Genomic DNA, 27,316 nt, shown 5'->3' with positions numbered 1-27,316 from the left:
GGTAAGGACGTTTTTAAATGTCAGTCATGCTTCAGTAATATCATTGGGACTTATACAGTAGGTTATTTTCACCTGAGGCCTTAGTGGGGAGGACTTGTAGTTTCCTTGCCTGGGCAAACTTACTGGGCGTTGTCGACACAGAAATGCCCAGTATAGTTGTTTTGTTTTACAATATCTGGGAGGTTCTCCCGGGCCAAGAGAAGCAGGATTGGCTCTCAATTTCTCACAAATAAAGCTTTGATCTTCCCTATGCTGACGATTACCTGTCAGCCACCCCACCATTAACAGCAACCTCTCACCGCCCCGACGTTTTCTATTCCTTCCACCATCTATAATTTTTGTGAATTAGTAAATTGATTAAAGAAGATGGACACGTTTTGTCATGAGTTTCTCCTAAAGAGCTTGCAAGAGTGTTTTGGAGGTTAGTCTTCAATCCCTACATTCACCGGTGGGCAACCACTTGCGTTTAGTAGGGGACCAGGCCACATCATCAAGGGAGGCTTGTGAGCAGCTATTTTCCTGCAAAGGAGCAAACATCGCCACACCTAATTGTTAGGCCTCAGTAGCAATGGAGTTAAATCTGATGGATTGAATGGTTGTGTGGGATTGAGATTTCAAAGCTGACATTAATCAAATAGGAACGTCAGCTGATGAATGGAATTACTGAAGCTTTGCTTTATCAGCTGCTTCAATTATCTCCCCCAAATGACAGATACGGGTCACGTCCCAGAGAAGCCAACCCCACTGCAACATGATATACAGTAAAGATATTCATTCCAGGTAGTGTACTCCCACTCCCACTGAATTCAATTTCAAGTACAGCTTCATAGATTTTTTTTGCTTAGTCCAATTATCAGTTCATTTACTAAACAAACAGACAAGAAATAAACAAATGCAATTTTAAAAGACTTAATCAAGTCACTTGTCAAACTCTGTTTGATATTCTAAACATTTCGGATAATTTAAAGAAAACTATCTCCACAAAAATAGAATTCTGTGAATGTTAAAAGCAGATGGCAGGTCTGGAATGACGTTCAGTATTTATTACTCTACAAATGCTTTGTAAATGTTTATAGAACATAGAGCATTACAGCACAATACAGGCCCTTCAGCCCACAATGTTAATCTGACCTTTTAACCTATTCTAAGATTCCCTCCTGCATAACCCTTCATTTTTCTGCCATCCATATGCCTATTTAAGAGTTCCTTAAATGCCCCTAATATATCTGCTTCTGCCACAATCTCTGGCAGGGTATTCCATGCACTCACCACTCTCTATGTAAAAACTTACCTCTGACATCCCCCCTATGCTTTCCTCCAATCACATTGAAATTATGCCCCCTCTTATTAGCCATTTCCTCCCTGCGAAAAAAGTCTCTGGCTATTCACTCGATCTGTGCCTCTCATCATCTTGTCCACCTCTGTCAAGTCACCTCTTTTGCTCCAGAGAGAAAAGCCCAAGGTTGCAAAGTCTATCCTCATAAGACATGCTCACTAATAAGACAGCATCCTGTTAAATCTGCTCTGAGCCCTCTCTAAAGCTTTTGCATCCTTCCTATGATGAGGTAACCAGAACCGAACACAATATTCCAAGTATGGTCTAACCAGGGTTATTATCTCATGGTTCTTGAAGTTAAATCAACAGTCCAGCACCTTCTTCACACTTCAGAAGATCAACCAGTTCATAATGAGTACGATACTCAGTGGCCACTTTATTAGGTACGCCTGTACAACTGCATGTTAATGCAAGTATCTAATTAGCCAATCATGTGGCACCAACTCAATGCATAAAAGCATGCAGACATGGTCAAGAGGTTCAGTTGTTGTTCAGACCAAACATCAAATTGGGGAAGAAATGTGATCTAAGTGCCTTTGACCATGGAATGATTCTTGGTGCCAGACAGGGTGGTTTGAGTATCGCAGAAACTGCTGATCTTCTAAAGACTCTCTAGGGACTCTAGAGTCTAGAGAATGGTGTGGAAAAACAAAAATAAAATATCCAGTGGGTGGCAGTTCTGTGGGTAAAAAAGCCTTATTAACAAGAGAAGTTAGAGGAAAATAGCCAGATTGGTTCAAGCTGACAGGAAGGTGACAGTAACTCAAATAACCACGTGTTGCAACAGTGGTGTACAGAAGAGCATCTCTGAATGCACAACACATTGAACCTTGAAGTGGATGGGCTGCAGCAGCAGAAAACCATAAACACACATTCAGTGGCAACTTTATTAAGTATACCATAAGAAGTACTAATAAAGTGGCCACTGAGTATTTGTGCTTCATTTTACTCATACGAAAGCAGCAGCTGTGAGTGGTACTCTTCTCCCAAAATATTGTCCTTTTAGAATCAGATTTGACTCTATTCTAAGTGAACAAAGAAAATTTTCTAACCTCCCTATCTTGTTCCTTCTTCTGAGGGTCAGCACCCTGCCCTAGGTCTGCTTATCTTTCTCTCATGATTCATCTCAGTGATTGGGTTTGAGGTCCCCAAAGGCCCGCCCTGTGAATACAGACCCTTGGGTCATTTCCCTCAAGACTTCCTCATCTGCACCAATCACAGAATGGTACTGGAAGGGACTAATGGTTCCTAGTACTGCTCTGTCAGACCACCTGCAGGAGGAATACTAATAAAGACCATCAGTTAAAAAATCACTGTAGAGGAACCTTTGAGATAAAGGTGTAAGTACAGACAAAGATCGGCTTTGTGGCAGATGCACATTGAATTTTCCTGTGATCTTCCGTCAGGGACATGTGAATATCAGTCAGATCAGGTTGCAGCTGTCTTGGGTGGGGTAGTCCCAAGCTGCTGGGAGGTGAAGAATCAAAAAAGAATGTTCACTTTGTAAGTGCAAAATGAAGATTTTATTAACTTTAATCTGCAAACCAAACAGCACACTGCCAATGTTTCATGACCTCCTAAATACAGTCATTAGATGAATTTGCGCCATTGCTTAAGTATATGGGATTCCCAAATATAGAGTAGTGAGAGATCATTTTCTGGCTTTTCCATAGTCAGCTCTATAAATTAATGCAAACAATTTATTAAAATGAAGAATGCTGGCAATCGCACAGTAATGGCTTATATATTGCTATGCATATTATCAGCAAGTACGCAGTCCAGCAGTCAGTCACAAAGGGGCAAAAGAATTTATGCTGAGTTTTTCCATCTGGTGCATCCTTGCAGACAGAAAGTTTAATTTCCAGGGGAGAATTTCGGCTGCCCTATTTGCTGCAGAGAATTCCTTCAGCAGTATGGGTGTGGCCGTACAGAGCAAAGCGCTCCATTCCTGTGTGGTCTTCTTTGCAAAATGACCGACGTGGAATCAAGCTACTCCTCATCCTGTTTATAAGGATCGCAAAGGCAGCCAGCCAGTTTAAAGATAAAGATTAAAAAATAAGCTTTATTTGTCATATGTACATCGAAAAATACAGTGAAATGTGTTGTTTGCAACGGTATGTGCTGGGGCAGCCACAAGTGTCGCCATGCTTCCGGTTCCAACATAGCATGCCCACAACTTACTAGCACTAACTCATACATCTTTAGAATATGGGAGGAAACTGAAGCACCCGAGGGAACCCACACAGTCATGGGGAGAACATACTAACTCCTTACAGACAATGGCAGAAATTGAACCCCGATCTTACAGCTGGTGCTGTAAAGTGTTCCGCTGACCACTACAGCACTGTTGGAAGGATGCAAGAATCGGAAAGAGTTGTTAATGACAAGACTGATAGATAAAAGTAAATACTTACATTTATAATCATGGCCCACCACAACCATCTCACAAAAAAAGCTTGGGTTGTTTTGGTGTCCTAATTCTTTGAATAGAACAGACTTTGAAGATGAAAGAAAGTAAGCGCAGTTAGGTTTCCAAAAGGTCTTTATTCATGCAAGGAAATTCTGAGGTATAATGAATAATTTAGTAATAATGTAGCCCAACATGTTTGAATTTTTCCCAGGTAACACCTTTCAGTGCTACAAGTTCTGACCAATCAACAGGGCTCTTCATGAGTCCCTTCACAATGTTGCCAAGTGTCCCAGTTCCTTCTCATGGATGCTTGTAGCCACAGTGACTATATCCCTGGAGCAATAACCAGGTACTGAGACACACGCTGACACTTATCTCACCTCTGTGCCATCAGAGTGAGGGAGGAAAAAGTGAGTTGGGGATCACCATTGCACTGGTCCTGAAATCTGAATGGTGGAGTGTAAGAAACTGTTCCTAAAATGCTGAGTGTGTACCTTCAGGCTCCTGTACCTCCTCCCTGGTGGTAGTAATGAGAAATGAAGATGTCCCGGGTGGTGACAGTTCTTAATCATGAATGCCAGCTTTTTGAGGCATCACCTTCTGAAGATCTTCTCAATGGTGGGGAGGCTTGTGCCTGTAATAGGGTCGGCTGAGTCTACAGCCCTCTGCAGCCTCTTTTGACCTGTGCATAGGAGCCTCTATACCAGGTAGTGATGCAACCAGTCACAACATTCTCCAGTGTGAAGATTTGCTGGAGTCTTTGATGATATACCAAATCTCCAAATGAAGTATAGTGGCCAGCATGCCCTTTTCATGATTGCATCAACATCTTGGGCCCAAGACAGACTCTCTTGGGCCCAGGATTTCCCAACGTGGATGCTACCACTGATTCCTCATTATTTTCTCCATAATCAAGCACCTGTGGTGTCTTGTGTCTCAGACAATTGTAAAATGGAAGATGTAACAGAGGAAAAAAGGATCAAGGTCATGGATGGATTTGAGCACAGAAGTAGGATTTTATTTTGTGATACTGTGTAAAATGCAAGCAAATACCAGGGCACACCCTGATCTAAACTGTAGGAGGTGGATAGAGTTTAAAAGAGGACACATCCAACAGAGTTTAAGGGATGGCATTGATATTCAACACTGGACTGTTAATGTGTTTCCAAAGCTTTTGATTTTAATCTCATGACTCATCCACAGATAAAATCATATGGGGGAGGGGAGATGAGCATACTGTTGCTAAGACAACTGCCAAAATAACATGTCAACAGGGTGGAAGTGACTGGAAAGTTTGAACAGAGTGAGCATTCTTCTGCATTTTACTGCTATTAGAGTCTGTTTTGCTGACAACTTCCCAGAGAATTTCCCTCTTGTTTGTGAAACGTGGAACACTGCTCATTAGGGATGTGGGCAAATTGCCCGCAGAACTCCAGTGAAAAAAGCAGAGACAAAACAGAGCAGAGAGCTGTTTTGGGAATTTTACGATATGGCAGTGCTATGTTACCAGTTGTCACGGTATCTCCCTGTGCCAGGGAAAGTCAGGATTGTAGCTTGGAATCACTTCTCAGAACACATTCCAAACTGTGAGAGAAAGAGGGAGAATCAGAATTTGCAAATTTCTTCAAAATGCTTCAGAATCAGATTTATTTATCCCATGTACTATACATCAAAACATATGGTGAAATGCGCTGTTTGCATTAACAGCCACACACTCAAGGATATGCTGGGGCAGCCTGTAAAATGTTGCCACACGTTCAGGCGCAAAACATAGCATGCCCACAATATTTAGCGGAACATTTAAATGAGTGTTTATCCCAATTCTACAGGACAGGCAGGTCTCCCAGGGCATACCTTTTAAAAGCTATTCCAAGGTAATTTTCCCTTCTGTAGAGAATGTTCACTACTCTGGAGCTAACTACCTCAGAGCAGATTTTGAGGATTTTGAGGGAGCTCTGCATATTTTCCAAATTATTAGTTTTTGTTTGGTTCCACATTTGGCTCTATTGTAAATACTGACAGTAGTTCTATATATACAATCACTTGAAAGATTATGCAGTACTGTTTGAAAAGTATCAATCTTTCAAATAATCTTTAAATAGTAGTGATAAGTTACAAAAGCACAGTCAAAACTTGTATTTCAGTCACACACATCAACATAGAATGTATCCTGATGCAGGGTCTCGATCTGCAACATTGACTGTCCCCCTACCTCCACTGATGCCACATGACCCACTCAATTCTTCATGTAGTTTGTTTTTTTTGTTCCGCATTCTGGCATCCGCAGTCTCTTGTGTCTCCTAATGAACAAAATATGTTTCAGAATTTCAGTAAATCACTGATCATGCCTTCCAGTTGATTTTCCAATGGAATTCTCTAATGTAGTACACATAAGAGTTGAAACGTACCATAGAATTTTTAACTGAGGAATTTTCTGCCACGTTACTTTCCATTGACTTCATGGATCAGAATGTGAGTGGACTGCATTATGAAATGAGCTTGAGTCAAACCCAACAGTGCAGTGGAACTTAGTTACGATTAATTAAGAAATTGCGTTATTACATTTGTCGGCTTTCAGTTTCACTCTAGCATGGGCATTCTATCCATACTCAGATGCTATCCATCTTAGAGAGTGTGCAGTTAAGATGGCTGTGAATGTTGGAATGTACATTCCCTCTGTGGTTAACTTGGTTTCTTATCCCCTCTGCTTCTGATTAGCTCTTTGCAAGTAGTTAAAGTTAATCTCTCTGTGCATTGAACTAAAGCTATCCATTTTATGGTTTAGTTCTAAGTGTGGGCAAAGCTTTGGAAAAATAAAACAAAATTTAATTGTAAATTGGGGCAATATTAAGCTGAGCCTTTGTCTTTTAGTATATACCACTTCTAATAGACTTGCCCCTAGGACACTCCTTCTGTCAGACTTCCTTTTTCCAACATTCTATGCTGAATGTATTTCACAGAACTGTTTTTCATTTGTATTTTTTCAATGCGTTCTCCCCAGCATTTGCCCTCCACCAGCAGAAATGGAGAGATTGTTCCGTGACTCGCACCAACTCTACGCCCTGATTTGATGGGAGGGATTGTTGGACATTGTCCAGAATTCTACTCCCATGGGTGGAACATTGATTGGTATGTCCACCTCCAGATAGATGGTTTAAAACAGTCAAAACCCTTGCAACTGCAGACAAGAGTTTCCAGCTGATGCACAAACATTGATTTCAGGCTTATATCTATTGTGTGGGAATCAGGTTGAATTTGAATGGCATTCATAATTTTAGTAGAAAAATCTTTAATTCTAATTGACAATTGTCTTGATTAAGAAGTTGCTCTCATGCCTAAATCAGAAGATCAAGTGTTCGAACCACATTTAAAGATTTAAAAATAGAATCATGAAACACTAGAAGCATCACAAGCCCTTCAGACCATCTAGTCTATGCTGGCCAGGTCTGCATAGTCCCATCTATCTGCACCATATGGCTCTCCATACTACTTCCATCTATGTACCTATCCAAACTTGTTTCTTATGTTACAATCGAACCCACATCTGCCATTTCTGCTAACAGCTCATTCCACACTCGCACCACCCTCTGAGTGAAGAAGTTCCCCCTCGGATTCCCCTTAAACATTTCACTTTTCACACTATAAGCCCCATAATTTTGTTTACCTCTATAAGATCTCCCCTCATTCTCCTACACCCCAGGAAATAAATTCCTAACCTATTCAAGCTTTCCCTATAACTCAGGTCCTCATCATCGTCCTTGTCAATTCTCTCCGCACTCTCTCGACACTGTGACAGCATCTAGTTTTTGAAATGCTGAAACAAGGTAAAAGGAAATGATCCAATTACTTTATTCAGATCAGCATGATCTGAATAAAGTGTGCTCACTACCCCTTTTATAAATGGAGCTTATCTCATTGCTGTTGGTAGGACCTTGCTATGCGCATTTTGGCTGCTCTGCGTGTGAGGACTAATGTGAAAAATAATTTCATTAGCTGGAAGGTATTTCAGGATGTCCAGATATTTCAAAAGGTAAATTTAGTGTGTAGTGTCTGCTTTTAGCCCTGCATTACAAAGCAACTGAGTGCACCACTGTGATAGGAACCAGGTAATATTTAACTGTTTTGAGAAGGACAGACACCTGAGACTGTTGGGATCCTTAACTGCTCCTTGGAATCCAAGACCCATGTGATGACAAACTAGAAATGGCCTCTTATTTAATCTGCTTTTTTTCAACTGAGAGGTTGCTTAAAAATCCATTGTGCCAACTCCATTTAAATGTTGAGGTTGAGATCAGCAAAAATGCTACAGTTAACTATTAGCCAATAGAATGTGCTTCCCTCCTCTCCCATGCGCCCACCCTTCCTTCTCGGAACTCAGCTGATTTGTAACATCTCATGTACTACGTGTAAGTGTCACGAACCCCGTGACGGGTTGAAAAGGACCAGCAGAAATGGAACACACCTGGAGTCTGGTTTACTATAAATTAAGACTATATTTATTACTACTACGAATTAATATCATTAAACCGAATAATACAATACAGGTTATAAACTATTATATATATATATATATATATATATATATATATATATATATGTGTGTGTGTGTATATATATATCCGTAAACGTGTGTGTGGATACAAAAAATAATAGTCCAGGAGGTGGATATCAGACTTACTGTTACGGTGTCAGGTAAGTTTAAGCAGTTCAGTTCACCTTGTGTTGCGTCGAGCTGAATTGATGGAGAAAGAGAGAGTTAATTGAGTTGATGTTCAAGTTGGCAGCTTTAGTTGTTCTTGCTTCTGAAGTCTTCAGAGTCACTTCGTGTGATCCCCACACAGACACAGATGGGCAGAGCCCCTTCTAGGGAATGGTCTACTAACCCGCGGCACGGGTTCACCACCAGCAGACCCCCACGGGCAAGATGTCACCCGCACTGGTAATCACGGGTGGAAATTAATCAGTCCGTCGCCTCCACCCTCGCGGTGGTCTTAAACTCCACCAGTAGTTTCTTGGGTAGCTTCCCCAGTTCTCTCGCATCATGTCTCCTCTGCCGTTATCAGACCAAAGGATCAACTTTTTATATTCCATCCAAAATTCCAGTGTCCGTTAGCTCAACTGCTCTGAGCTGTTACCACGGTGACTTCCCAGCTCGTGTCCCAGCTTGCGCCGTACTCTCTTTCTCTTTTAATTGCCTCCTTGTTCATTAGACTGCTGAACTTTCTAGCAGTTTCTCACCTGAGTGACGTAAGAAACAGAGCCTGGAATAAGGGTCTTCAAACTGGCTTCTGTTTTCAGTAATATGCTTTTGACTGATCTTAATGTCTCATCCTGTATCACCCAACTGAAAATCCAAAAGTCTGTTGATCTTGAATTGACTTGATAAGTGAACATCTGTAGAAAGAATTCCAAAAATTCCTATCATCTGAATAAAGGAATTTCCTTTCATCTTGGTCCTGAATGACCAACCTCTTATTCTGATTGTGCCTCCTATTTTTAGATTCTCTGCATCCATCCTGTCAATAACCTTCAGAAGTTCCATTTGCATCACCATTCATTTTTCTGTAAGTGTGGGACGACCTTTCTCAGCACTTCATGCTTCATAGGACAAACCAGAAAGCCCAGGTGTAAAGATTCAGTTGTTTTTCATCTGAATTTAAGTGCAGACCTTTTTCCTTCCATTTCCCCACCTTTTTTTTACCTATACCACTTGTTAAAGCCAATTGCAGCTTATTAAGATAGGCAATAAAGCGGGCAATGCCCACATCCTGTAAGTGAATAAATATAAAAAAGATAACCCATGCTGCTAAGAGTTTGAATTAACTTTGATCTGACAGCTATTCATCACAACCACTAGATTGTAAACTGAAAGAATCTCACTTCTAAAAGGATTTATGGCTTCCTCATCCCTCCTCCAGATCTCACAGAATGGTTGCTTATCAGTTAAGGGAGTAGAAGTATGGTACTTTAAACTATTATTATTCACTTTAATTATCGGGGATTGAATATTCTCAGTACCCAGGTATTGTAGACTCAGCTATTTGACATCTGACTCATTTGAAGAAGAAGCTAAGTCATTATCGTATACTTTATACTAAGAAAATTGTATGTGCCATAAATTGTTTGAACCTCTCAAGATTTCGGAGATGAGCAGAAAAGCAATTCTCACCTACAGTAGCATCTATTTGGCTTCACTTCCAAAATGAGTTTCCTCAAATTGCTTAACAGGAATAGATTATTTTGTTTATACTTGATTGTCAGGGGTGGGCTAGCTGGCAAGGGCAACATTTAATGCCATTCTTAAATACCTCCTCCTTATTGCAGCCTATATTGTTAGTGGGGTCCAGTATTTAGAACCTTTTGATGTTGAAGGAAAGGCTTAACTGTTAAGTAAATGTGCTTATGGTAAATATAAGTATTCTTAGGCTTATCTACCTCATATCTCCTTCGGCATGGAAAATACTGTTTCCCTGTATTCACTGGTATGTTAGCATTGCAATCATACTGGATAGTGTGTCCTTTGCCAGTTTCTCAAACAATAGCTTTACAGATATTCAGTTTGCACCAAGAGTTTAAACAAGAGTTACGTACAAGACAGCACACTGTCTCTTTGGATTGATATGTGCTTTGTCCCAATACATCCTGAAGATAATACATCCACTGCTAAGTTTTAGTTTTTTCCCAACTAATTCATTTCAAATTTTCCCTTTTCTCTTTATGGTCTCCTGACTCAAAGCCCCATCTTTCACTCAAGGAACAATACGATCCCGGTCCCGTCTTGCTCTGGAGCTGCATTCTGAGATTCTACTGTTGAAGATTTTTCCTCAGATATTCTTCCAAGTCATTAAACCATTCACTTGGGAGCTTGTAAGTAATCAGAGGCTCAATCCTACATCCTCCCATGCTATAGCATGACATAACTGTTCGCCCAATTCTAGTTTACTATCCAGTGCCATACACTGCATTGCTCTTCTGATCCCATTTATCCATAGTTAGAAGTACAGTGATGTTGTCTTTCTAATACAATAAATTTAGTTGAATCAACAGTGGACGAAGCAACAAACCAATCCAATAAGGAATGCAGAGAAAGTTCTTCTCAGATAATCTCCTGGCAGAGGAATCAGATAAAAATATATTAAAGCAACATGCTGCAGGTACTGGAAATATGAAAATTATAGTTAATATTTCAGGACGAGACCTTTCAATAGATCCAGTGAACAGTCGTTGGCCTGAAACATGATCTTTGATTCTCTCTCCATAGATGCTGCCTAACTTGCTGAGTGTTTCCAACATTTATATTTCTGTTTTTTTATGGTATTTATGGGGATGCTAGATAAATGATGTGGTTAATAGATACAGGGAATGAGAACATGAGTCCTGCTGGGCCCAAAAAGTCAACTGGACTCTTTTCCATAGACGCTACCTGGCCTGCTGGGTTCCTTCAGCATTTTGTGTGTGTTGCTTGAGAAGATAATGAGAGTGTTGTTTTTCAAAAGCTAAAAAAGTCCATCAGGTCCATGGCAGTTCTGAGCAGAGTAGTCCCATCCGTTCCATATTTTCTCTTGAACCATTGCAACTTATCCCTCAATACTCTCCTTTTGATTCTTTTTGTCACTTACAAACACTAAGGACATTTTTTTACAGTAACTAATTAACCAAGCAGCACAACTGTGGGGGAAAACTGGAGCATCCAACAGAAACCCACAAGGTATACCACAGTATGCGTCAGCATCAAACCCAAGCCACCAGAAGTATGAGGACGCAGCCAGCTGCTGCATCACGTGCCCCATGAGGAGAAACATCTCTAAAAGTGACACAAGAAACAACATTTAAACAGCAAGCGCTCTGCTTTTATTAGTGGAGGCAGGTTCAATTGCTGCGTACAAAAGAAAGCTGAACCAATATCAGAAAGTGCTGTGGAGAGAGGACTGAGAAGTGGGATTAGCTACATTATGTAGAACTGTATGAACTCAACACACTGAATGGCCTTCCCTTTTATCGTAGCTATTCTGTGATTCTATGACAAAGACAGAAGAGATGAGGTGAAGAAGGATAGAAGGATACGTAAGTGTAAACACCAGCATAGATTGGGCCAAATGGAAAGTTACTGTGAAGCAAATTCCACATAATTCCATGCAAAACACCAGGATGGATTCAGTGCACTATAGAAATGTGATATTTTTATTTGAATTGAATCAGAGCTTCGAATTCCTTCCAATGTTTAGCCTAAATATTTGGAAAGGAGTTTCCTAAGTATCAGGTAACATTGGGGAGGCTCCCTTAATCACCATTCCTTCTAAATTGTCACATTTAGGTGTTGTGGCCAAGGCTTCTGCCTGTATCATTGACTTAATCCCTAAGAAGATATTATATTACCTTTTATTATAATCCCCTGAGGTTCTACTTCCAACAACTGCTTTTGTGTGAGTTTTAAGTTTAACCAATAGGTTTAAAATTGGCTCTTCTCAACCACATGGAGCATTAAAAGTAATTTTCCAACCTACTTTTGGCTTTATGCAAGCATAGATATTTCACATTCCCTACCCCTGGTATTTTGCTGCCACACAGACACTGATTGCAATATCAGTGCTTGTTTATGCCTTTTATGGAGAAATCTTTAAAACCTTTAAAAACCTTCAGTTGTGGACATTCCAACATTTCACTTCATGATTGTTCCACACTCACTTATAAACTGAATCCTTCACACACTCTTCATTTATATATTTCACTAAAGCCTTCAATTATTTCTGGAGAGTGCATGGAATGATCCCGGTATTTTCTCAATGATCAGTATAGCGATTAAATCCAAACTTTAAACGTCACTTCTGGATCTTGACATTAAATGACTCACCATAATTGCTGTTGTATTAACATCAGAGCCAAAATCTTTGAAATATTATGCAACCATTTCCATCTTGTCTGCCAAAATAAAAATCAAAAATTGTTCACAAAACAAACTGGAAAACAGCCCTGCCGTACGAGTCTTTGGATGAGAAGCTTCTTGATCCTATCTTTCTGTGTTTGTGCTGTGAAGTACACAGTGGCTGTCATCAGAGGGCACCAGCAAGCTATTCAAAGACTTTGCAATTGTAATTGTTCTGGATGTAGCAGAGCCTATAGCTTTAGACTGAAGGCACAACACAATAAGTAGCTAAGTAGTAAAATAACCTTTAAGAATTTTAAACATCTGCAATTTTAAAATAATTAAATAATATTCTTAAAACACAAACATCTGCAAGAACATTTGTAATTATCCCGTCACTTTCATATTTCACAGTAAGTGCAAAGGAGTCAGATCTCAGCCTGACTCCGGAGTACACGAGACACAGAGGAACTTATTCAGAATCAGAGTCATATGTTGTGAAATTTGTTGTTTTGTGGCATCAGTACATTGTAGTACATAAAAACAAACTATAAATTACAATAAGATATATGTCTATATTAAAATAAATAAATAGCGCAAATAGAGAGCAAAAAATTAGTGAGGTAGTGTACATAGGTTCATTGTCTGTTCAGAAATCTGATGGTGGCAGGGAAGAATCTGTTCCTAAAACATTGAGTGTGTGTCTTCAGGCTCCTGTATCCCCTCTCTGATGGTAGCAATGAGAAGAGGGCATGTCCTGGGTGATGGAGGTCCTTAATGATTCCAGATGGGTTCCTCAGATGGTTGCAGTGTAATTCCATCTTGGTGGAAATTAAGAATAGTTGTATCTACAAAACAGCTCAGTTTTCAAGGGTTTTTGTATTGCATTCAAACAATTCCAAATTAGATAGACTCAACATTAAGAATTAGGCAAGCAGAGAGCTCCACTGTAGCTTGCTGGAGTGTTAGCTATCAGAATACACAGCTGGCAGTATAAGTTTGTTCTTCCCACTCACCCCTAGATTCCAGAGGTACTCACAGGCCAGAGTCATGTATTTGCAACAGATATGTGCATAATTGCTGGATCTAACTCTTGGAACCACTAGCCAATATTACAGAGGTTGCAACTCAAGAAGGCTCATTACCTCAATTGCTCCACCTTCTCACAGGGAATTAGATTAGGTTAATAAAAGCTGGTGCTGCCTACATCCTAAAATGAATATGAAAAGAAATTCCAATGCAAAGTCTCTGCCCCCTGGCATTACTCAGCTCAATATCCACTGGTACCAGGAAAATCAGAAGTTGTGGTGGACCTTTGATACTGGTGGCAAGACCCATGGTTGGTGAAATTTTTTAGAGGTTAAGGCTATAAATGGTCTCCATCCATTTACAAAGACCATTGCCATCTCATCTCCCTCAGTTACCGTGAAAGTACTCACTCAGCTTTGTAGGACTTTCATTCTGCCATGAATCAGAAGGTTTCCCTTCTAAAGACCTGAACACAGAAGTCTTGGCTGATGTTTCTGTACACCACTGAGGGAGTGCTATACTTTCAGAGATTCCCTTGGATTAGCTATTAAGCTGGTTCTTCTGCTGTCTCAATTAAATGTCAAAGATACAATAGCACAATTTTGTCAATTTATCCTTCAATTAAATTGGTAAATTGGTTTATTGTTGTCACATGTCCTGAAGTACAGTGGAAAACTTGTCTCGCACACCGTTTCTACAGATCAATTCATTGCACCAATGTATCGAGGTAGTACAAAGTGAAACAATAGTAGAACGCAGAATAAAGTGTTTCAGTTACAAAGAACATATAGTGCAGGCAGACAATAAGAAGACCCACTGTGAGGTCAAGTGTCCATCTTATCGTACTAGGAAACCATCCAATAGTCTTATAGCAACAGAATAGAAGCAGTCCTTGAACCTGATGGTACGAGCTTTCAGGCTTTTGTGTCTTCTGCCTGATAGGAGGTGAGGGAAGAAGAGAGAATGTCCAAGGTAGGTGGGGTCTTTGATCATGCAGGCTACTTTACCGAGGTAAGGAGAAGTGTAAAGTCCATGGAGGGAGGTTGTGTTCTCTGATATGCTGAGATGAGTCCATAACTCCCTGCAGTCTTTTGCAGTCATGGGTAGAGCAGTTGCCATATCAAGTTGTGATGCATTGGGATAAGATGCTTCCTGTGATGCATCGATAAAATTGAGAAGAGTCAGAAACGACATACCAAATTTATTTAGCCTCCTGAGGAAATAAGGGTGCTGGTGAGCTTTCTTGGCTGTGGCATCAATGTGGTTGGACCAGGACATGCCTTTGGTGATGTTCTAAGAGCTTGAAGCTCTCAACTGTTTTGACCTCATTATCATTGATGTAAACAGGAGATTGTGCACCACTCCCCTTCCTGGAGTCATAGACCAGCTCTTCTGTTTTAATGACACTGAGGGAATGGTTGTTGTCATGATACCATGATACTGGGCACTCTATCTCCTTCCTGTACCACAATTCATTGTCATTTGAGATTTGGCCTACTACAGTGCTGTCACCTGCAAATTTATAGGTGGAATTGGAGTAGAATGCCGCAGCACAGTCCTGAGTGTAGAGGGGGAAGTGTCGGGGGCTGAGAAGCTTTGTGAGCACCACTATTGAGGATAATTGTGGAGGAGGTGTTACTGCCTATCCTTATTGATTGTGATCTGTTCGGGAAACAAGAATGTAGTTGCAAAGAGAGGTATTGTGTACCAGGTTTAGGAGTCTAGGAATCACTTAACATCGTTAAAAGCAGATTATGTGTCTAATATCAGGTAATTGTTTGTCATTGCTTGCTGTGCATAAATTGGGTGTAATTCTTATTCTTTTTCAAAAGTGACTACACTTCGGAGGCACTTAATTAACTACAAGGTGGGTGTTTCGGTTTCTTCTGTAGCTTTCATGCGAAAATGCAAACTTTTCTTTCCACAAAAGTAAAGGTCCCACTGCCCTGTAAATGGGCTCCATGCTATTTTGTTGCCTCAGTGACAGTGCGTTCCTTCTTGCTCATGCTGGAGATCAAGGTGGACATCCTGGCCAATATAAACAATGCGAAAAATGTCACAGTTGGGGAATCTCCTCTATCACAGGTTCTGGGTAATTCAGTTAATATGGATACAGGAAGTGGAAATTTAAAAATGATGCAATACAGTCCTTCTCGCACAGAATATTTGCAGGATGAACTGTGAGGCCCCTTTCCATTTGGGTAAAAGTTAAGCCAACTGCTTTGAAGACTTCTGGTCAGTCTGTGCAACATGTGTAGTTGAATACAACTGAGCCCGCAAATCCAATTCCTCTTGCTGCCAAATTAGAGGTTCAAGTACAGTATAAAACACAGCATCTTTGCACGCAGATGTTCTGAAACAGTTTGATCAAATGCAGATGGGGGTAGGATTTCCCCATCAGTATAACACAGTCATTGGTAGTAAATCTGGTCTTGCCTACTCTAGGGAAAATCCCACCCCAAATTGTGTGGAAATTGCTGTATTTTGTAAATCTCCTTGAAGATTTATTTCAGACTCCCCGTATCACACACTATTTATAGTTGATGAAGGTCAGAGATTTTGTCTGATGCTTTTACTTTATGCTACATCATGAAAGAAAGAGCATTAATGTAGACTCTGATTGCAAAGAACCATATTTCACGTGCCCTGAGATTTCAGTGAAAATAAGCATTTAAAACTGTACAATTTTCACTCAATATCCTCCCTCCATCTGCTGTTTAAATCAAAATCAGAATCAGACTCAGGTTTATTATCACCAGCATGTGTCGTGAAATTTGTAAACTTAGTAGCAACAGTATAGAAGAAGAAAAAAATAATAAACAATCAATCAATCAATTGCAGTATAGGTATAATGAATAGATTAAAAAGCGTACAAAAACAGAAATGATATGTATTAAAAAGGTGAGGTAGTGTTCACGGGTTCAATGTCCATTTAGGAATCGGATGGCACAGGGGAAGAAGCTGTTCCTGAATCGCTGAGTGTGTGCCTTCAGGCCTCCGTACCTCCTACCTGATGGTAGCAATGAGAAAAGGGCATGCCCTGGGTGATGAAGGTCCTGAATAATGGATGCTGTCTTATAAGAAGGAAAACTGAAATATGAATATAAAATAGCAATGAGAGTAGTGACCAGATAATATGTTATTGGTGGCATTGGGTAAGTTAGAAATAATCCACAGGACCTGAGAACTCTACTGGTCTATTTTGAATACTCACACAGCACAAGAGATAAACAGGACTTCAGTTTAATGTGTCACTTGAAAACTGACACCTTCAGGGCTACTACACTGAAATGTCACCCTAGATAGAATATCTGCTCATTTCTCTGGAATGGATCTTGAACACATTCCTCCCGAGTTAGCAACGGGGTTTTAACTGCAAAGCCAGGGCTGCTACTATGTAATTTGTTCAGTGTGTTCAGTGAATTCAGCTCCCCATGCTGAACGTCTGCTTGTCCTACTGATCAAGCATCAGGAATTCCTGAGTTATATTGTACTTTCTTTTCATGATTATGAGACAGATAATTCAGGCAGCTGAAATAAATGCACGAGAAAGGCATTTTTGTTGACTGCAGTGAATCATTTGCTGGTTAATTTCTTTTTCAGGTGTGCAAGAACATGATTGTTTTAGATGGAAGGAAACTGATCCTATTAACAAATGATTGAAGCAGAGGGAACAGGTTAAAATTTTGAGCAAAAGATACAAGGGGGATTTAAGAAAAAGAAATTTACATAGAAGTCATTTATGATGTGACATTAATTATTGTATGATGGTGAAAATAAGATTAAACAATGCCTTCTTAAGGGAATTGGATTGGAAGTCAAGATAGAATGATTTGCAGGGCTGGGCAATGCACTGACAAGATTGTTTTAATTTGACCTGACAGACCTGATGGCTGAATGATCTCTTCTAAGTGATTCATGTTTCTTCTTTTGTGTGGTGGTGACAAGCAACAGCAGATAAGGTGAAGGTGAAAGGAATACATTGAGGTTTAGAGGTCTGTTGTCTGAATAATTTTGAGAACTACTTCACTACCCCATGAAATGCAAGTTCAGGGCAGGAAGTTGCAACATAGCTCATTGACTGCTCTTCTCGATAACTTGGAACATCTCGATGCCCCCTCTGTTCAATGACGAGGTACATTTTCCATATCGCATTCAATATGTTCCAATATTTGCATTGTTGGCAGAAGGCTAGAATCCTGAGATTCAGTGGTCAGTCCTTCGACCAAATACATCTTGGACAATAAAGTTGCAAGTCAGCTATTAGCTGTCAAAGTGTTTGACTAATGTTGAAATGCTGGAAGAAAGTCATAAGAGACTGATGATTCTGCTTGGGCATAGTCTGCCTTTTCTTATAAAGATTAAAGTTAAAAGATTAGCCTTATTTGTCACATTGAAACATACAGTGAAATAGACTGTCATTTTTTTTACATCAGTGACCAACATATGGATGTGCTGGGGGCAGCCTGCAACCGTCGCTCACATAGCATGCCCACAATTTACTAACTCATACGTTGTTGGAACGTGGAAGGAAATCAAAGCACACGCAGTCACGGAGAATGTATAAACAGCGGTGGGAATTAAGCCCCAGTCACTGGCACTGTAAAACGTTATGCTGTCATGGGATTTTTGGGGACCTCCAAGAATGACATTCAGTTTGCTGGTTATTTTCTAGCACCATTGGAGAGACACATTCTCAGTCTTGTATGGGCCCTATATTCTGGGCAGCTGTTTCACTGTAATAATTGTGTTGCTCCTTGCATTGTTGGTACACGCCCAATAGCCAGAAGAGTGCGTAATGCTGGCAAGGTGTAGGTCTCTCATCTACAGAGTTAAAATTATTGTGATCACGTTGGGTGGCATGGTAATATAGCGGTTGGAGTAACACATTAACAGCACTGACAATCACCATTCAGGTTTGATTCCTGCCACAGTTGGTATGTTAGCGCTAGAAGCATAGCAACATTTGCAGGCTGCCCAGCATAATCCTCGCTGATTTGCTTTGACACAAATAACGCATTGTTATCGTTTTGATTTTGAGGTAGAGCATAAGGTATTGCAGGTCAAGTTATTGGACCATTGGTTCAAGTGTAGTAGAATATTCCCTATCAATCTTTGCACAATTCTGCTACTTTGTGTTATTCATTGTGTTTAATATTATCATGTATACTATTTATTCTGTGAGTAACATGTGAACAAGGAGTTTTATTGCTCCCTGGTGTCTATGAACATAAGCTAATCTGAATGAAAGGTACTCACTCAGTACTCATGCAGCTAATTACAAAAATATATAACCAAATACAATGTCTGAATATGCTTAAATGAATTTAGTCAAAAAATCATAATGTTGCATTTTGTATTTTTCAGGATGAAACGCCAATGCCTGCGAAGTTGAGCCTTGGGAAGTCTGTAAAAGAAAGTCTGAAAGCACCTGAGGAAAGTGAGGAAGGGAAAGAGGTTGTGTCTGATGAGCAGAAACCTGAAGGTGAAGCCATCTCGCTCTCCTCTGATGAAGAAATTGAACTCGAAGTCATTGAAGAGGAAACAACAGCTGTTCGTCTGAAGAAGAGCAGCCTGAAGCGAATGGATGACTTCAAGAAAGCATTCTCCAAGGAATCCATGGAAAAGGCCAAGCAAAGGACAAGGGAAAATCTGCAGAGGACTCGGATAAGAACAAAGGAGAACATGGAGAGGACCAGGCAAGCAACGAGGGAAAATCTGCAAAAGACAAAGACTACACTTGAAAAGAAAATGAACAAGCTTGGCAGCAAGATAGTAACACAGGAGCGAAGGGAGAAGATTAGGGACTCCAGATCAAGGCTGAGGAAGTCCTTCACACCAAATCATCAAAAACCAGCACGGTGTCGAACAACTGTCTACAGGATCCCACCATTTACATTCTGGGTTAAAAAGATGAGAGATGGGGATGTGGTGGTGCAAGAGGTGGAGATGATGGAAGGTCAGGGAGAAGATCATACTGCAGAAGATGAAGACCACACCGACCTCCTTATTGAAGAAATCCATGAGGAATCACTGGAGGAGGATCCAGATAATGAGACCGAACACCTGCTGCAGAAAAGAAGAATTGAGTAATGACTATTTAGTGGAAGAGATGTCAATTGGCTCTTGCTAGTTGGCTGAGGCAAATAGAAAGGAAGGAGTGAAATGTTTTTGGAACAGTAGATCATAAAGTTTGAATGCATTAAGAAATTTATATTGCACAACTTCGTTACCCTCTTGTCTTAGTTAATCTAAGGACACTGCCAGTAAGCATTTCATTGATGAATAAAGCAAGCTGTTTGTCATTTCATCACTAGAATACTGAACAGGATTTCATTTCCCAGTCAAATCACTTTTGGGAAACAGCCATTTAAAAATGTACTTATGACTTTATAAGTTACATTATGAGTACATTAAATAATAAGCTAGATTTTCCTGAGTGGGACCTATGACCTTCACTCACCACTTGGAATTGCCAACCCTCCCCTAGATCCTAAAGGTCAACTTCACCAACTCAAGGGACTAAACTCAGGGTCACACCAAGATGTGATGTGACATATTTAAGTCACATGGGTGAGCCAGAATAAGCCCTGCCCATCAAGTCTTCTTCATTTGGCTATGCTCCAATTCTGTTGGCTGTCAAAACTGTTTTATAGTGTATCTGAACTTCAGACATCTTGAAAAAATAAACTGAAACAAATAAAAAATGACCACTAAAGTTTAGAAAGGCAAATAAGCTAACTTCCAAATAATTTTGAATAATTAAATCATTAAACCAATTCAAAAAGAAACATTGTAATCTTATCCATATCTTCCACGGATCCCTTTCAAATAAATAGGCTTATGGATCCTGCAGCAGTTTTCAGCATTTAAATAAAGATTTCTGAATCCCCGAACCTGATAGTGGATATGCTGATGGTTTTCTGTGTAACTTTTGGCAAAACCCAGCAAAATCTAGGCCAAGGATCAAATGTAAAGTGTGTTCAGAACTAAGTGTGTGAGAAATATTAATTCCAAAGTGAAGTGGAGAATTGTAATCAAGAGGATACCTAAAGTTTATGCAATTAGTTTCTGCTTTGGAGAAAAGAATATACCTGTATAATGGAAGGTTTAAAAGGTAAAAAATATTTTATTCATATTATAACCGAGGCAGGGAAAAGATAACATTAAGGCTTGTTATTTAGAAGGGTTAAACTTGGTCCAGTAAGGATGTGAAAAGAAGGCCAGAGAATGGGGAACGATTCAGAAGGTTAATGTGCTTTGTTATAGCTATGGCAATGGAACATGATAAAAGTAGAATGAAATGTTGCTCTTGCCAATGGGTGAAAAAAGAGACTTTGTATGACATCAGTGCTTTTGTCTATATAAAATGAAATATCTTTTGCATCCATGCATAGCAGATAAATCAATTACTGGATACATTTTACCTTTCCAGCTTTTAGTAATTTGCTTTTACACGCAGTAACCAGATTAGCAGGCAGAGTTGTAGAGTCTTGCATGACACAGGCATTAAAGCTGCATCACTATTGTATAATAATAAAAATTCATTTTAAGAATTTATGTACTTATTGCATTTACCTGCTGTAGCAGCTGCTTATAAGTAATAGAAGATAGTTGATGAGTTGCATAAGTAACACCTTGAACTTTGGAAAGGAGATTTTGCAGTTCATCAAGGAATTTCTAACAGTATACGATTTTACTGAAAAGCAGTCCTACACTATAATTTTTTAACACTATGCAGTAATATACAAGGGATTTTTGCATTTATCAGTATATTAAAGTAATTATATATGCAATATTATCACTAGATTTACTGTTATAAATTTAGTAGTACTGTAATTGCATATTCCTGCCAACAGAGGTGCTATAGAGTCACCACTGGCAAGAACGAACTCATAAAGAGCAAAACAAATCCACCTGGCCAATGTCCATTGTAAATGTGGACAGACCAATTTCAAATACAAAGGCAAAATGTATAACCTTAAAATGGGTTATGCCTGTGCTTTCTGATTTAAATAGCCTCTGCCTTTTGCTCCTATTTAGATTTATTTGCCCATAAGTAAAATTATTGGAGATTGATAAGTAATATTTTACAAACCGATGAAAAAAACTTTCAAGTTTCTGATAGTTAATGACCACAGAAATATATCATATGTATTAAAATATAAACTCTTAACATTTAAACATTTATATGAAGTACTGTCTGTGATTATAATAAATGCTTGTTTGAAATATAAGGGTCATTGACTCTGTTCAATTAGTAGAAATAGCATTTTATACAAATGTATTAAATTCTCATAGTTACTATACAATACAATATCATGGTTAATGTACCAATTATTGATTAGCTTGGATTCCATAAACACATCTGCTGTTTTTCAATGACACTTGGAAATCTGCAATTAAAATATTTTGGTATGACATATTTTTGGAATAAGTATAAAAACTTTCCAAGTACCATACTTTAGAAATTGGACATTATACTGTACACCTGAGATCCAAATGCGTACCGGTAGTTAGTAACAGTGTGTGATCATTAGAGCATGTGGTTGAGAGTGAAGAGATAAATGGTTTTTGACCATTTAACATGTTCCATCTCAGTAAGTCAATCACTCATTATGCTTTTCAGCATTTCTGCAATGTCTTTACTCAGGAGAAGCTTACCAAATTCATTTTTCCACAAATTTGTTGTTTCTTTCAATGATATATCCTCATTTTCTGCCAATCCACATGTTTAGAGACATTCTTCCTTTTGCTTTGAAAGTCATGCAACTTATAACTTCCTCTTTAAAGATGTCTTTGTGAAACGAAACTGCAATTTTCTTCAAATACTGTCACACCTGAATGCAAAAGGGCTGATGCAGAATGAAGAGAGTAGTTTTATGTTTGCAGTATGTATTTTTTCAACAGAATATAAACTTCCAAAATGTATATTTCTATAAAGTGTTGACTTCATTTTGAATAGTTTCCTTAAATGTATGACTGTATTCTGGATATCAGCATGAAACAAGAAAGTAAATGGCATATCGAATATCTGAATGTTAAGGCATATAAAAACTGAATTTATATTTAGCTTACAATTTTGTCAGTACAGCAATAGCAATTATGAATAAACATTATGCAGCAGACTTCTAATATTTGCCTACTATATACTGTACTTTCGTTTTGCTTAACAATTCATAATAAAAATCAGTCTCATAGACAGAAATTTATTGTTTGTGGGCTGTTATTATTCCTTTGCGCTGATGGATATAATATAAAACTATAAACACCACTTGAGTTAAAAGAGTTAAAAGCGATGCCATGTCATATCTATTGCATCTTTTCTTAATGTTGATGGATTTTATGTGATTTCCTACCTTACGTAACACTACAGAAGGAGGCTATCAATCCACTTCGTCCACGCCAGCAAATCATAAACACAAAAGATTCTGCACATGCCGAAAATCCAAAGCAACACACACAAGCTGCTGGAAGATCTCAGCAGGTCAAGCAGTGTCTGTGGAGAGGAACAAACATTTGATGTTTCGGGCCGACACCCTTTTAAAGTCCTGATGGAGGATCTCGGCCCAAAACACCAATTGTTTAATTCCTCTGGACTAATCTGATTATTGACTTCAGGAGGAGGAAGCCAGAGGTCCATGAGCTAGTCCTCATCAGGGGATCAGAGGTGGAGAGGGTCAGCAACTTTAAATTCCTCGGTGTTATTTCAGAGGACCTGCCCTGAGCCCAGCACATAAGTGCCATTATGAAGAAAGCAGGGCAGTGCCTCTACTTTCTTAGGAGTTTGTGAAGATTTGGCATGCGATCTAAAACTCTGACAAACTTCTATAGATGTGTAGTGGAAACTATTTTGACAAGCTGCATCACAGCCTGGTATGCAAACAATAGTTCCCTTGAACAGAAAATCCTACAAAAATTCACAGGTAAAGCCTGTGAATTTCACAGGTAAAGCCTTCCTATCCATTGAGAATATCTACATGGAGCGCTGTCGCAGGAAAGCAGCATCCATCATCAGGGACCCCCACCACCCAGGCCGTGCTCTCTTCTCACTGCTGCCATCATAAGGAGGTACTAGAGCCTCAGGACCCACACCACTAGATTCAGGAACAGTTATTACCCCCCAGCCATCAGACTCTTAAACCAGAGGGGATGACTTCACTCAACCTCACTCGCCCAATCACTGAACTCTTTCACTACGTACAGAATCCACCACAAATGTTCAAACACCCTTTATCTCATGTTCTTCCCTTATTGCTTATTTTTCTCATTTGTAGTTTCACAGTTTGTTGTCCTTTGCATGTTGGTTGTTTGTCTGTCCTTTTGGCTGTGGTCTTTCAGTGATTCTATTAGTTTTCTTGGATTTACTAAGTGTGCCCACAAGAAAATGAATCTCAGGGTGACACAAATGCACTTTGATGATAAATTTACTTTGAACTATGAACTTTGAACTCTCCATAGATGCTCCAACACTCTGCACGTGTTGGTCCATTCCAGCTCCCAGTAGTACAATGCAATTAGTCTCATTCCCCTGGACACCAGCAATTTATTCTCCCTTTACATGCATAGCAACTCCCTTTTGATCCTTTTTGCCACGAACTTGCATTTATTTATTGATAGCTGCACAACTGCAATGCTAAAACACAGCTATACAGTTGACGTACTGTTGGAAGAAGCCACAACATTCAGAGGAAAACTGCACAAGATGGGTTCTATGGCGGTGTAGCAGTTAGCGCGACATTATTACAGCTAGGGGCATCGGAGTTCAGAGTTCAATTCTGGCATCCTCTGTAAGAAAGTTTGTATGTCCTTCCCATGAAGAATGTGTCTTTCTTCCCACAGTCCAAATACATACTGGTTAGTAGGTTAATTGGTCATTATAATTTGTCCTGTGATTAGACTAGGGTTAAAGAGGTGACTCACACAGGTTGGTGAATGCACATTAAACAGCAGCGCTTCGCGGGAGTTTCGGCATTTGAACAGCGACCAGAGATCGGGAGTGAGAGAAGAGGTGACTCACTCAGTCGGCGAGTGTGCATTAAAAAGCAGCGCTTCGCGGGAGTTTCGGCATTTCAATAGTGGCCAATCAGAGATCGGATTCATTAGTAAGACCAAATTTAAAAAAAGACAGGGGCAAATGAAGCAGCCTTTGTTTGAGCGGCTATTGTTGGTGTGGATAGTGATAGAGTGGGGATTTGAAGCTTTAGCTCCTTAAGACTTCAGCGAGGAGAGGCTGGAGTGAGAGAAGGCAAAGAGCTGTAGGTAGATTTTTTTTCAGTTTATTTATTGTTTCCTTCTTTATAATTGCACAGTTAGAGCAGTAGGGGTGGCAGGCAAGATAGTTGAATGCTCCTCTTGCAGGATGTGGGAAAGCAGGGAGACCTCCATCGTCCCCCAATGACTTAATCTGCAAGAGCTGCATCCAGCTGCAGGTTCTAACATTCCGCGTTAAGGAGTTGGAGCTGGAACTGCATGAACTCCACATCATGTGGGAGGCTAAGGGACATATAGGAAGGCAGTTACATCCAGGGTGCAGGACACAGGACACTGGGGTGACAGTGAGGAAAAGGAAAATGGTTAAACAACCAGTGCAGAGTAACCCTGTGGCCATCCCCCTCAACAACAGGTATACCACTTTGGATACTAATGGGGGTGGGGGTGGGGAATGATCTAACAGGTGAAAGTCACAGTGGTCAGGTCTTTGGCACTGAGTCTGGCTCTATGACTCAGAAGGGAAGGGGGAGAAGAGGTCAGCTGTGGTGATAGGGGATTTGTTAGATAGGGGAACAGAAAGGAGGTTCTCTGGACAAGAAAGAGATTCTGGGATAGTATGTTGCCTCTTGGGTGCTAGGGTCAGGGACATCTCAGAATGGGTTCTCAGCATACTTAAATGAGAGGGTGAGAGGCCAGAGGTCATGATCCATATAGGGACCAATGATATAGGAAGGAAGAGGGACGAGATTCTGCAAACTGAGTTCTGGGAGTTAGGTGCTAACACTTTCCACATTTGTGATCTCAGGATTGCTGCCTATGCCACGTGCCAGTGAGGCCAGAAATAGGAAGATTATACAGTTTAACACGTGGCTAAGGAGTTGGTGTAGGAGGGAGGACTTCAGATTTTGAATCATCGGGCTCTCTTCCAGGGATGACGAGACCTGTACAGAAGGGACAGTTCGCACCTAAACTGGGGGCGGGGGGCGGGAACAAATATCCTATAGGGAAGGTTTGCTTGTACTGCACGGGGAGGGGGATAGAAACTAGAGTGCCAGAACAAATAGTGGAGAGGTTGTGGAGACAGTTGTTGTTAAGATCTCAAAAAAGTCAGGAATCAGCAGTTTGAACATGGTGTGACTTATGTCCTGAACTGCATATATTTCAACATAAGAAGTATCATAGGAAATACAGATAAGCTCAGGGATGGATCAACACATGGAATTATGATATTGTAGCCATTAGTGAGACTTGGTTGCAGGAGGGGTAGGATTGGCAGCTCAATATTCTGGGGTTCCATTGTTTTAGACGTGATAGAACAGGGGGGATTCAGGGAAGGGGGGTGGTATTACTATTCAGAGAAAATGTCATGACAGTCCTCACTCAGGACAGACTGGAGAACTCATCTAGTGGGGCTTTATTGGTGGAACTGAGGAATAAGAAAGGTATGTCCACATTAATAGGGCTATATTATAGACCAACCAACAGTCCACGGAATTTAGAGGAACAAATATGTAGCGAGATCACAGACAGACCGTTGCAAGAAATATAGGGTTGTGATTGTAGGTGATTTTAACTTTCCACATATTAATTGGGACTCCCATACTGTAAAAAGGACTGGATGGGATAGATTTTGTCAAATGTGTTTAGGAAAATTTCCTTAATCAGTTCCAAGAAGTCCCAATGAGAGAGTGTGTGATACTTGATCTACTGTTAGGAATGAGACAGGACAGGTTACACTTGGTAAGTGGGAGGCCTTCGAAAGTGAAATTTAGAGTACAGAGTTTGTATGTTCTTGTCAGAATAACAGGCAAGGTTAACAGATTTAAGGACCCTTAGTTTTCAAGAGATATTGAGGCCCTGGTTCAGGAAAAAAGGAGATGCATAGCAGGTATAGGCAGGTAGGAAAAAATGAGGTGTGTACAGAGTATAATAAATGCAAGAGAACTCTTACGAAAGAATTAACATAAGAAACTCTGCAGATGCTGAAAAACCGAAGTGTAACACACAAAATGCTGAAGGAACACAGCAGGCCAGGCAGCATCTATGGAAATGAATAAACAGTCAAAGTTTAGGGCCAAGGCCTTTCTTCAGGACTGGAATGGAAGGGGAAAATGCCAGAATAAAAAGGTGGGGGATGGGAAAGAAGGTAGCTGGAAGGTGATAGGTAAAGCCAGGCTGGTAGGAAAAGTAAAGGATTGGAGATGAAGGAATCTGATAGGAGAGAAGAGTGGACCATACAAGAAAGAGAAAGAGGAAGGGACCCGGGGGTAAATGAAAAGCAAGTGAGAAGAGGTAAGAGGCCAGAGTGGGGAATAGAAGAAGAGGGGAGGGGAAGGAAATTTTTTTATACCAGAAAGAGAAATCGATATTCATGCCATCAGGTTGGAGGCTACATAGGCAAAATATAAGGTGTTGCTCCTCTACCTTGAGGGTGGCTTCATCATGGCACATGAGGGGACCATGG

The 27,316-nt window shown here is 40.0% G+C and overlaps 1 protein-coding gene across 1 annotated transcript in view; it reads left to right on the top strand.

Moving 5' to 3' along the window:
- Positions 1–22,839, top strand: part of LOC134340653 (caveolae-associated protein 1-like) — a 55,399-nt gene extending 32,560 nt beyond the window's left edge. Inside the window, exon 2 of the mRNA XM_063038109.1 lies at positions 19,006–22,839. Coding sequence (XP_062894179.1) covers positions 19,006–19,731 — 726 coding nt within the window. The 3' untranslated portion in view covers positions 19,732–22,839. The remainder of the gene's footprint in view (positions 1–19,005) is intronic.
- The last annotated feature ends 4,477 nt before the right edge of the window (positions 22,840–27,316 follow it).

Source organism: Mobula hypostoma, chromosome X1 (genome assembly GCF_963921235.1).
Source record: "Mobula hypostoma chromosome X1, sMobHyp1.1, whole genome shotgun sequence".
Classification (NCBI taxonomy): Eukaryota; Metazoa; Chordata; class Chondrichthyes; order Myliobatiformes; family Myliobatidae; genus Mobula; species Mobula hypostoma.
The sequence above is the reverse complement of the archived record's forward strand: the minus strand, read 5'-3'. Positions and strand labels throughout refer to the sequence as shown.